Genomic DNA, 12,198 nt, shown 5'->3' on the forward strand with positions numbered 1-12,198 from the left:
ATTTTCTTTGAAGCCGCATCATTTATTTTACTGTTCCTCCCACTGGCAACCCCTCAGGCTCACATTCTAATAGCAAAACCCTTTGTCCTCACCTACTAGTATATTATACAAAAATGGGGCCAATTAGGGCTTTTTGCCTGTTGAATAGTGCTGCTGTTATCTGTAAGCAAACCCATCTTTGGCAATCAGTGGGGTCTACCCTATACTTCCTTCGTGGGAAGACTCAGGAGACATAAAGAAAAGCGTCCCATCTTACAGGCATTTGGTAAAGCCTCACACTCTTACACAGGTGTTAAGAGTTCAGAGACCAGCCTTCTGCAGGCTCCAAGGCCATAAATGACACATGCACAAAGGGACACATGCACAAACTCCTGGTTGCCGGCCATCAGGACATCCAGGGACAGATGGACTCAGTCTGGAGAAAAGAATGAAGAAAGCACCCTCATAAAAGTGCATGGGCACTGTGACAGTCTCCAAGGCCAATTTGAGGCTTCTACAAAACAAAGGAAAGAAAGAGGCAGTGTTGCATATATTACCCACCATGCATATTCACTCCTGGCGCCTGCCCAGCTGCCTCCACTCTTGCCTGGAAACCAGGTCCCCACCAGCTCAGCACAATGCCGCATAGCATGCCACGGGCTCAGACCACAGAGAGGCCGCTGTGGCGCTGAGACAGGGCGCTGCGCTCAGCTGCCGAGTGCACGCTCAGTCTTTATTTATCGTAACCACTCTGTGGCCATCCTCTCTTCTCTTGGATCCCGTGATGGGATTTTCCTGGATTTTCTCCACATCGTCCTATTGGCTCTTTCTGAGTTCCATCTGCAGATTCCTCTTCCCCGGCCAACCCTTCTAGGGCCCCCAGGGCTCCATCCTCGCTTTCCGCCGACTCTTCACTCTCACCTGACCTCCCTGGACCAGCTTCTGGGGGCTAGTGGCCTCACGGATCCCCACTAGACTTGCAACCTCCAAGTCTACACCTTCAGTCCAGCCCTTTCTCCAGAACTCCAAGTCCAAGTTCCCAAAGGCCTTTTCTGAATGTTCCATGAACACATCAGAATCACAGTGTTGGAAAGTGAACTCATTATTTTCCCCACCAAACGCACTCCTCCTCCACGTATCCCCTTTCCAGGTCACTGGAGGCCCCACCAACTCAGTCTGCCACTTTAGGAAACAGGAGGTCTGTCATACCCCCTCACGGTCCCTCACGGTCCCTCACGGTCCCCATGACTCCTGGTCTGGCTCCTAGCCCTTGCTCGCATTCATGTGCTCCTCCCTGCTGGGTCCAAGGCCCTCATGGTGTCTTGTTCGACCTCATGGATGAAAAAGGCAACCACAGATCATCTCGCTACCATTAATTCTACCCTCCAAGCCATCCTTCATAACCACTAGCATTTCCTTTCTGAAACACTTCTGCTCCTGTCCCTCTCTTGTGAAAAGCCCAACAGCCTCCCACCTTACTGCCCACAAAAGAATGTCCAAATGGTTAACCAGGCATGTAGACCTTTTATGATCTTGTCATATCTCCCAACACTCCCCATAGAGCACCCTACTCTCAAAGTATGTAAAACTACTTGAAGTTCCGAGAATCAACTATGACATGTTGCACATGCCTGCTCTATACTTGCTGTTCCCACTGCCTAGAGAACTCCTCTTTTATACCTCAGGACCCACTGTAAACATCACCTGCTCTGCGAGGTGTTTCCCAAACTCTTCGTCCATCTCCTGTGGAATTGTTATTCCATCCTCTGTGCTCCAGAAATACTATGAATACAGCTCTAACACAAAATGTACGCCAGATATTTAATGACTTGTTTATGTATCTTCCTTCCCACTCTACTGGCACAGCCACAAGGTCAAGAATGTAATATCCTCCTGCCTAGAACACACACAGGTTTTGAAGACCAATTCATTAAGCTCCTCAAATTGGAGGAAGGACCGGCTATGAGAGATGTTTCCCCCGGATGCATGGACAGGAAGCCATGGGAAGGAAGGAGTTAATATTTGGACCTTTACAATGTTATGATTCGTAACCTTGGATTTAAATTTCTGCTTAACACAACTGGCCAGTGAGAAAGCATTTTCATCACAAATCCTTATTTCCTCCAAGTTTTCTAAAAACATAGCCCTATCAGTTTGAATCCTGCAGTCTCTTTCTCAGCCAAAAGGAATTTCCCTTTAAACAAAAACTATTCAGACATTTCCAAGATATGAAATGTTAAAAACCAGGATTTTCCACTCAGACAACTAGGAAACTGTTTATGGATTTTTTTCCCCCAGACTCCTCTTACTTGCCAAGAAGTCTAAAGAGGATTTTTTTTTTCTGATGCTAAAAAAATATTTCCTACCTCTGTGCCTCTCTGTTTTTCCATTCTTTATTTTGTCTGGGTTTTCCTGAAGCAAGGTTTTAAGACAGAAAACAGAGGCTACAAAACACAACATGACATCTGCCAATTAGCTGCCCCAATTATACGAGGAATCAACTAAATCTACTTATTGGCGTTTTAAATCATTTTTTAAAGCTGAGAACCTTGTAAGGGTAGGAGCATGATAGCCACCACAGAACTATGGGATTTAAAAAAAAAAAAAAAAACAAACCCTCTGGGACCATGTGATACAAATGCAACATTTTACCGTGGGATAAACTGAGACCCAGAATGTCAAGTAACTTGTAACACAATGAGTTCACACAACAAAATGTCTTATGCGCCAAAGAGCCACGATTAATACTTCTAACAAGAAGCAGGCATAGAAATCTGGGTGGCTCAGAGTAACCCATCTCAACTCTTAACAAAAAAAACAGGGATGCCTGCCTGGGTGGCTCAGTCGGTTGAGTGTCTGACCTCGGCTCAGGTCATGATCTCGTGCTCAGTGAGTTCAAGCCCTGCGTCAGGCTCTGTGCTGACAGCTCAGAGCCTGGAGACTGCTTTGGATTCGTCTCTTTCTCTTGCTCCACCCTCCCCCACTCACACTCTGTTCTCTCTGTCTCTCAAAATGAATAAACATTTAAAAAAATTAAAAATAAATAACACCTCAAAGCGTTTCAGTAATGTCAGCACAATTTATGTAAATAAATTATTCCAGAATGGAGCGATTCAAAGGCAGGCAGTTCAACATGAGGTGACTGTAAGTGAGATGGAAAGCAGCTATACACAGCAGAGGAATATATGGTACATGATTCTAAGAGGTTATGTCTTGTTTTTGCATTGACCTTCCACACAGTCCTAGAAAATATTAGACATACCACCCCAGAACACCACAAAGTGTTTCCCAATCTGAAGAATAAGCACGAGGCCAGCCAAAACACTGCCTGTATGTGATGGGTGACGCTGACTCCAGAAACAACTGTGTCCCGGTAATGACCTGTGAGCTTCTCATGGGTCCATACTGCAGGAGAGCTGAGTCAGTAAACATTCCCTGAGATAAATGGGATGCAATGATAAGGGGATTCAAGGTGTCCCCAACTCTTCTTAGAATAATGCATCATGAAGATTCAAGGACTACCCAGCCAGAGCTCTTCCACAGCTCATGATGGCCCCGAAGAATCTTGGGTTATACCAAAGAGCTCCTCCCACTTTCCACCAAGAAAGAAATAATAGATACAAAAATCTGAGAACCAGCTGTATTCAAGGTGATAGAGGAGCCCAGGAAGAGTGTACAGAAAGAACAGAAGGCCAAGTACCAGCTGCTCACGTTTAACAGGTAATAAGGAAGCCAGTGAAGAAGGAAAAGCTAAGCCCACCAGACTGTGATGGAAGCCAAAGAAAGAATGAGTTAAGACATGACGTTATGGTCAATGCTGCCAAGTTATTTCCATGAGGCCTAGCAGGCAAGGACATAGAAACGACTGGACTTAGGGGCACCTGGGTGGCTCCCACACTGGCTCAGGTCATGATCTCATGGTTCGTGAGTTCGAGCCCTGCGTCAGGCTCTGTGCTGACAGCTCAGAGCCTGGAGCCTGCTTTGGATTCTGTGTCTTCCTCTCTCTCTGCCCCTCACTCACTCACAGTCTGTCTCTCTGTCTCTCTCAAAAATAAGTAAGCATTAAAAAAAATGTTTTTTAAGAAAAGACTGGATTTAGCAGCTAGAGAGAAGCTGGAGGACCTTCTAGCAACAGTAGGAACCAGAACAGACAGGGGGTGGAAGTAAATAGAAAGTAAAGAAATGGAGATTGTAGCTATTGCCCACTTGTTCGAGAAAATCTTGCAGTAAACAAGAGAGAAAAAAATGAGCACGAAGGAGCAACAGCATCTGGCAAACATGTGTTCAAGGCAGAGGCCTATGTTTACAGCAGAAGGTAGAAGAACAGGAAATAAAGATGTGTGAGGGAGAATAATCACAGGCCCCCGTGCTTCCTGAATGATGTCAGACTCCTGAGGTAAGGACCTCTCTTCCCCAGACAGAAGACAGTTAACTCAGGGGAGAGGGTGGAAAAGCCTATCTATCAGGGCCAGGCAGTGACCTGGGAAGAAACTGAGACCCAAAGAGGTGAGGTAACTTGCCCAAGGTCACTGGAGAACCCATGGCCCTTGACACCAAACCTGCCTGGCTCAAAGGCCCACCCTTTCCATAAGGCTACCTTCAATGCCACTCTAGTGGAAACTTGGACTGTTCTACAACCATCCACATTCCCACCTTGTGCTCTAAACTATGCAAGAAAAGATACTGATGCTGAATGACCCACATTGCTTTCACACTACATTTTCAGATTTGCAGAAGCATTTACAAGAATTCAGTTTTAAAAATATATTGACAAAAGAGTTGGTCAAGGCCACCCATCTGTTCTCTATGACTGCCTCACTCAATTACATATCTCTGGGCATCCTGCACCTGGCTAAGCATCATGGGAAGACAGAAGAGCCAAAGTCATGTTCCTTGTCCTCAAAGAGCTTGTGTTTCAGCTGAGCAAATCTCTTTAGTGCTTGAGGCCTCAGAGTCTCTGTAGACAAAACAGGCCACTGCCTCCTATGTGCCTCACAGATGACCTATGTGATTCGATTCAGGGAAAATTGAGGTCACTTAGAACTTTATTTGGAAGAGATGAAGAACATGTGGTGAGCAGGGAGCAAGAGGAATAGGTTCAAGGTTGACCCAAAGATCACGGGTCTCATCATTTTCTTTCAATCCTGACTCTGCAGGGGCAGGGAACATGAATACTCCCCTCATTCATAAAATCACTCACTTGGACAATTCAGACATTCTAGAGCGGAAGGCCCAGAACCCTATGAAGGGCCCAACCAAGGTCTAGGGCCATTTTCCTCAAGACAGTCAGCAGACAGGTCAGAGCAGTGCCAGGCTAAGGCAGGCAGCTCAAGATGCCAACAGGCACCTTTGGGCTTATCGATAGTTGAATATCCATAAACGACTGAGAATACAGCTTCTTTGAACACTGACATTCAGCTTCCCACCTGCTCATCGGAGGCTGTGTGGACCTCGAACGAAACAGGTCATTCTTGTTTTGTATGATAAGCATGATTACAGACTTAGTTACCTCCAGTCCTGATATTTGACCCTGATGCAGAAAGTTCAGATAATACAGTTAAATCTAGTTAATGAGTTGGGACACAGCAGCACATTCTCAGATATCCTTTGTGCGTATTTCGGAGAGGCTATTCCTGTCTCTATAGTCTTCCTTCATTGGGTGCTACTGGCACAGCTAAATAACATTCTTAGAGCTTTGCAAGTGGCACAATACTTGGTTTGATCTTTTATTCCCAGGGCTAATTATTGTGGATTTTAAAACATTTTCCATTTGCTAGCCCATCTCTGTGAGGAAAACAGCCATTGGTCAAACACACACACTAAAGAAAAGACGGCCAACTGAGACTATTTTCCTAAGGATCATTACAATGGTCATGCTGATTGAGCCTCCGAGGGCTCCTCAATCCCCAAATGACTAATCTGAGCCAATCAAGTAAATCCCTTTCTAGCCATTGGTTTCAAGATGGTCAAGTGACCCAATCCTTACCAATGAAGCTCAAAGTGAAATTAGCTGGTAGGCTTCTGAAAAAAGTTTCTTCCATCCTAAAAAGGGACACAGGAAGACACAATCTCTCTTTTTCCTCTGGCTAGTGTCATTTTGAACCGAATACCCGAAACTCATATGGGAATGAGTTGTTTCCTGGTTGCATCCAACCTGAAGATGAAATCTGCACATCGATGGATGGCACTTAGGACTATAATGACACCAAATTGTTGCTGAATGAGCCAAACAAGGAGCCATACTTCTAGGACTCTTAAAACATGACATAATAATTTACTTACTGTATAAGCAGTCTGAATCAGTTTTCAGTTACTTACAGCTGCCAACTTTATAATTTAATTCAATTATTAATCTAGATACAATGTCTCATTTCTTTTGTAAGAGCAACTTCACATCAAACTTCCCTGCTTCCATAGAATATTATTACATGGGGAGTCTTTCAAGAAAGAGGGCAAGTACAAAACTCAATCTTGCCGTCTCATCCTTCAGGGCTGTGCCTGAATTCCCCATTCCCTAATCTGTGTTATCACCATGGAGAACAGTTTCAGAGACAATAATATAATGGGTCAACGAAATTTTACCAAGCCAACAAAAGTCCTTTAAATCATGAATAAGTTAGCAATACATTGCCTAATAAATACAGGCCACATAGATGGAACAGTGGAAGAGTAGTGAGAGTTCTCTCTACTCCCCAAATATTCCTCCTCTACAACCTCAATATTGCCTTAAATCCCCTACTTGGAAATTCACCCTTTTGAGCTGAAGTAATTACCGGTAAATATAAATGCCCATTTAAGGGGCCATATGTTTAGTCTTACTAATATTTAAATTTTAAGTGTAAGTTCATCAAATCTTTCAGGAGAGCAAAATTTAAGAGGAGGGGTTAGAAAGAGAACACCATTACACTGAGTACTTGGGGTCGAAGAAGGGAGACAAAGTTGAAGACGAAGGTGAAGAAAGGTGAAGTGAGGGCACTGAAGACAAACTACGTTTGCTCTGCAATTCTGCGTAAACTCATTACTCATCACTCAGTTTGTGGAGATCAGGTGACAAGTAAAGAATGATTCTTTAGCCACAAGGACCCAGGTTCCCCCTTAGGACCTGGCCAGAGGCCAACAATAAGAGTTATCTCCAAGGTGGAACATCAACCAAAAGCTTCAATATCCCATTGGAGCCACATCAGTTGCTGGGCCAGCCAGGAATAAGGAGAAACCACCAGCCTGTGAGACCAGCCAACTCCATCTTGGCACTCAGTGATAGATGTGGAAGCCAGATGGCCTTCACATCTGCACACCAGGCAGGTTGAACACCCCCCTTAACTCTCTACCTCCCACTGTCTGGAATCGGTCATTTCACCTTAAGAACCAACGAGAATTAAATTTTAGTCCATAACCACTAAAGAACCTTACAAAGTACTGGATTTATGTGAACAGCATTGAAAACAAGCAAGACGTCTGTCATTATCTTTACCAAGGCATCATAGTTCCCATTGTATCGTTTTTTTACAAAGATTAAAATCATTGCAAAAATTGAAAACAAATCCGTATTTTCCAGATTCTTAAACCAAGATACAAGAAAGTCACCAAGATCATAAAGTGTACCAAACCCACCATTAATCCTCCACCCTGAGAGCCCCTTTCCACCAAGCACCCCTACCGCCTCCTCTCTTCACCCCAGGCCTCCTCTGACTTAAGAGGCGTTGAGCTTTAATGGAGCACCAGATCCTCTCTGCCCCTAAGGAGACTCAGGCTAAAATTACCTCTAGTCCAGTTTTACATGGTGCCTATAAGCTTTAGTTCTTCATTTTCTAAATACATTCAGAACGCAAATTTTAGGGGCACCTAGGTGGCTCAGTCGGTTGAGCATCTGACTTTGGCTCAGGTCATGATCTTGTGGTCCATGAGTTCGAGCCCCACACAGGGCTCTGTGCTGACAGCTCAGAGCCTGGAGCCTCCTTCAGATTCTGTGTCTCCTTCTCTCTCTGCCCCTCCCTCACTCATGCTCTGTCTCTCCCAGTTTCTCAAAAATAAACAAACAGAAAAAAAAAAAGAAGGTAAATTTTAGAACAGCACAAAAGGATAGTATGTAAGTAACTCCCTCTCCCCTGTTCCTTCTCTTGACCCCAGTCCCCAGGTCCCCTTGCCGGAAACAATCCATTTCTTGAGCATCCTTCTGAATATAAACTGTATACACATACTATAAAGTTTATAGCCTGTTTTGCTCTTTGAATTACAACATCCCGCAATAAATTTCCAGAAATGTAATTTGCACAGAATCTTAGAGGGACACAACATATGTATTAGAAATGCCCAACATCCAGGCAGGTTTGGGGGAAGCAACAAGGTTTCTTACAATGATTTCAAACCGTAAGAGACACACTCCTCATTTTTTAGATCCACCATCTTTTCTAAGCCCACTTTCAGCCTGTACACAGTCTAGAAGAAACAATGTTCATAAAAGCACCAGTCACCGATCCAAAATAATATTTTGTCATCTGTAGGGGAACTATTTTTTACGCTTCAAGAGGAAGCCCAAAGCTGTAATAATTCAGAATCGAATGAGCAAGTCCATTTTCATTCCATCCATGCACCCCATTATTTTGTAGACTTTGAACCTGCCGCCCTCCAGGCCTTTGTCCTTCTGAACCAAGAAGTCTTCTTTACAATAACCAAATGAGAAAAACGTTGCTCCTAATGGCTCACAAAAAGTGCCAGAGACGTACAGTCCCGGCCTCAGACAATTTGAACCTTCTATGTTTTTAAAATCAGGTAGGTGACAGGTTTGCTAACACAGGACATAAGCAATCACGCATGTGGTAACTAAATCCCTTTTTAGACCTGGAGGTCAAGCCATTCCACATTTTGGACCAAAGCAATAATAACCAGTTCTGCAACTGGATACCCAACAGAGTTCAAGAAACAGATGGGAAAGTTATCTATTCTCAGATCTCTGCCATACTCCCCTTAGTTTAGAAGGAATACAATCCAGTCGTCTGTGCTACTAAATCCAATACCTCTTTCAACACTAATTCATACACACAGTGGCAAGGACTCGTAGCAACGATGAGTGGCATTTTAAATGAGTCAGCTGCCTGGAAGAGTCCAGTATGCCTGGAAGAGACATACATCCCTAAGCAGTAGAGCTAAAAGTCGTTTAAAAAAATTAAATTAGAAGAAAAATAATCACACATCACTGCTTCCTCCCTGTGACACATAAAAGCTGAGCCCTTAATACCAAAAGGAATGTTAAGATCTCTACCCCTGAAACGGTACATAAAGATCTTAATAAGAGCAGGTCCAAGCTGTCCCGTCTGGAGTTCATGCCAAGTCACAGGTAGCATCTCAAATCCTGGCCTGTGATTTCACAAATGCAAGCCATGGGCTGAAAGGGACCGAGGTCGCCTGAACATAATTCATCCCACCAGCTGAAAGCCAACCCCAAAACTGGGCATTACGGCTGCTGGATGAGACTCGCTCACAGTTTGTCGGAGAACAAAAGACAGGAACCGCCTCTCTGCCAATGGCTGGTGCCTGGAGCACCCAACGATCAGAAGGCACTTGAAGGCCAAGGTGCCCGTGCTCCGAGTTCTGCGCTGACAACAGGAAGCACATCTGGGCCACCGATCCCAACGCAACCCACGTGGTCTCCTCAGGGAAAAGGCTCAGTGAGCAAAACCCAGATCACGCTACACATCTGGCTTTTGCCCCATCATGAACTACCACTCCCTCTCAGCCCAGCACTCTGCATTTTTCTTCAACAAGCCCTTCTCCGCCACCGCGAATGCTTCGGTGGGAATCACAGGGAGGCCCTCATCCCTTTTCCCAAAATAACGTCAGCCAGAGCCAAAGGGCAAGGAGGCGGAGCCTGCAGGCCATTTTGCAAAAGTTTCAAATATCCTGGCACGGACCCCCTTAAAAGAATCATGAAGGAAAAACAGCCAAGCTTCTCATTTTCTCATTAGTGTTCTGTTCCTCTGCCTCTGCCTCCCTTCCTCCCTCCCTCTCTCATTACAAACTTCTGCATTTATAAAACACAAACAACAAAGAGATCTCACATAAAATCATATTAACATGGCTGGCTGTGGGAAACCGAATTTCATTTTGCAAATTCAAGAACCAAAGATTTGAGATGGAAACTTTAAGAGAAATGTGCGGTGTTCTGTGACATTTCGATCCCCAAAGGGGTCCCCGAGGCATAAGGCTGAACAAAGAACTGGTGAGCTATCCTATCCTCTCCAAAGCTTTTCTGAAATATGCAGCTGCCTCAGATTTTCCAGACTCTGCTGATTTTACTCTGAAGGGAGAGGAAGCAGATTTCTTGGCTTCACAGTTAAACCAAATAGTCTCCCTCCTAATGTCAAAGGGGCCTTTCCAACACACACACACACACACACACACACACACACACACACACACAGGTGTACTAACTGAAATATAACCAAGAAAGTAAAGAGAGAGAATATGACAGCGAAAGAAAGGAAATGCCACTTTGTTTAGTTTTTTAAAACCTTCCCACAAAATTAGTAGCAAACTAAACCAATGGCATCTTATTCTCCAGTACCTCCCTCTTCTGCTTTACGGTGCCTACAGCGAGAGCAAAGGACATTACAGATGTGAAAAAGGCTCGGGAGGAAAAAGTACAAATTGCTAAAGAAATACAAACTGTCATTACTATTAGGAAAACTTTAAAAGGGCCAGCTGCCCGCGTCTATCTGTTCAGACAGAAAACCACACCTCTCCCTAGATTTCTTCACTCCGGGCATGCCTGCCTCTTCCCAGATACTTCCCTCCCAGGTCCCTGTCCTCAGCTGTTCCTCTGATGACCACACCTCCCCCTGCAAGGCGCCCCTTCCCCGCCCCGCCGAGTCCTCACCGTGTGGTACATGAGAGCCTCGGTTTCCCCGGGCTCTGACAGCTCGCTCAGCTTGCGGTCCCACTGCAGGACGCTCTGCTCCCCGCTCTCCAGCACCTCCATGCTGGTCCGAGGGACGCCGGGCCGAGGATGCGGAGGGCAGGAGGGGAGCGGGCAGGGCCGCCGCGGAGGGCGAGGTCCGGCTCCGCGGGGGCGGGGGGAGGGGGTGCGTGTGTGCGCGTGTGCGTCTGTGCCCGTGTGGCTTATGCACTTGGAAAGGAAAACGTTCTCTGCTCTGCCCGAGAGAGAACTGCCAAGGGTTCCCGTCCGGGGTCCTCGGAAATCTGAGAATCGCCGGAGAGAGACAGGCTGTCCACGGATCTGGCGGAAGGCTGAAGGGGTTAAAGCTGGGCGCGCATCCAAAATAAAAGCAGGAGATCACCTCTCATCCTAAGAAAATTCCTTCGCAATAAGCCCACTTTCCACTACAGCTCCAGACACAAACTTCGAGACTCCCCAGAGCGTCTCAGTTCGGCTCCAGGATCCTGCTCTGACTCCACCTCCCCCTAAGGCAGTGACCAATCGGATACTCACTGAGCCCACCCTATCCAATCAGAAGTCTGGCTTTCCGTCCTGTCCCGCATCTAAGGCGGGGCAGGGGGCAGTCTCTGCCCAGGCTTCGGAATGTGGGCGGGGAGCGCCTTTGACGTCACCAGGGAACTCCTTCTGCCAGAGCCCAACCAGCCACAGCTCTCTAAGGCAGCGGGCCAATGGAGTGCTTGACTCCGAGAGTGATGGACTGGCATTGTAACCAATGACAAGGGGAAGCCTGGGAGAGACAGCCAATCAAATAGCGACAAGAATACATTTTACAAAAGAGGGAGGGCGAACTCAGTACCTTCGCTTAGAATACCGAAAAGTTAGCGCGCGCTGCTACAGAGAGCTGCTATGTGGCCGATTTATATGTCGTCTTAAATATTTTATATGCTATCTTAAATATCTGTATACGGTCGTAAATATTCTTAATATATATTAGCTCACGTGAGTCTTTTGAGACTTCTTAAAAAATGAGTTAGATATTATACACAAATACAAATATTCCCCATTGTGCACGAGTTTGTATTAGCACAGTTCTAGCAAATTGTCATCGCCTGTTCTTCACATTTTCCGCCCCCTTTCTGCTATGCTTTTCTCCTAACATGTTTTTTTTCTAGGGGTTTCACTTTTGTTTTGCTTTCAAGTCATCCTACAGACACTATTGATAAGAGACAATGGCTTGCTTTTCCAGGTCCTGAAGAGCAATGAGCTAAAGACCTTGAATTGATAGAGGTTTTTTTTTTCTTCTTCTTCTTCCTCCTTTTTTTTTT

The 12,198-nt window shown here is 45.4% G+C and overlaps 1 protein-coding gene across 1 annotated transcript in view; it reads right to left on the bottom strand.

Annotated features, from left to right (window-relative positions):
• Nucleotides 1–11,336, bottom strand: part of CREB3L2 (cAMP responsive element binding protein 3 like 2) — a 120,375-nt gene extending 109,039 nt beyond the window's left edge. The window contains exon 1 of the mRNA XM_039234020.1: nt 10,853–11,336. Coding sequence (XP_039089951.1) covers nt 10,853–10,954 — 102 coding nt within the window. The 5' untranslated portion in view covers nt 10,955–11,336. The remainder of the gene's footprint in view (nt 1–10,852) is intronic.
• Between the last annotated feature and the right edge of the window lie 862 nt (nt 11,337–12,198).

This window comes from Hyaena hyaena, unplaced genomic scaffold, assembly GCF_003009895.1.
Source record: "Hyaena hyaena isolate Hyena2069 unplaced genomic scaffold, ASM300989v1 scaffold_82, whole genome shotgun sequence".
NCBI classification, from domain to species: Eukaryota; Metazoa; Chordata; class Mammalia; order Carnivora; family Hyaenidae; genus Hyaena; species Hyaena hyaena.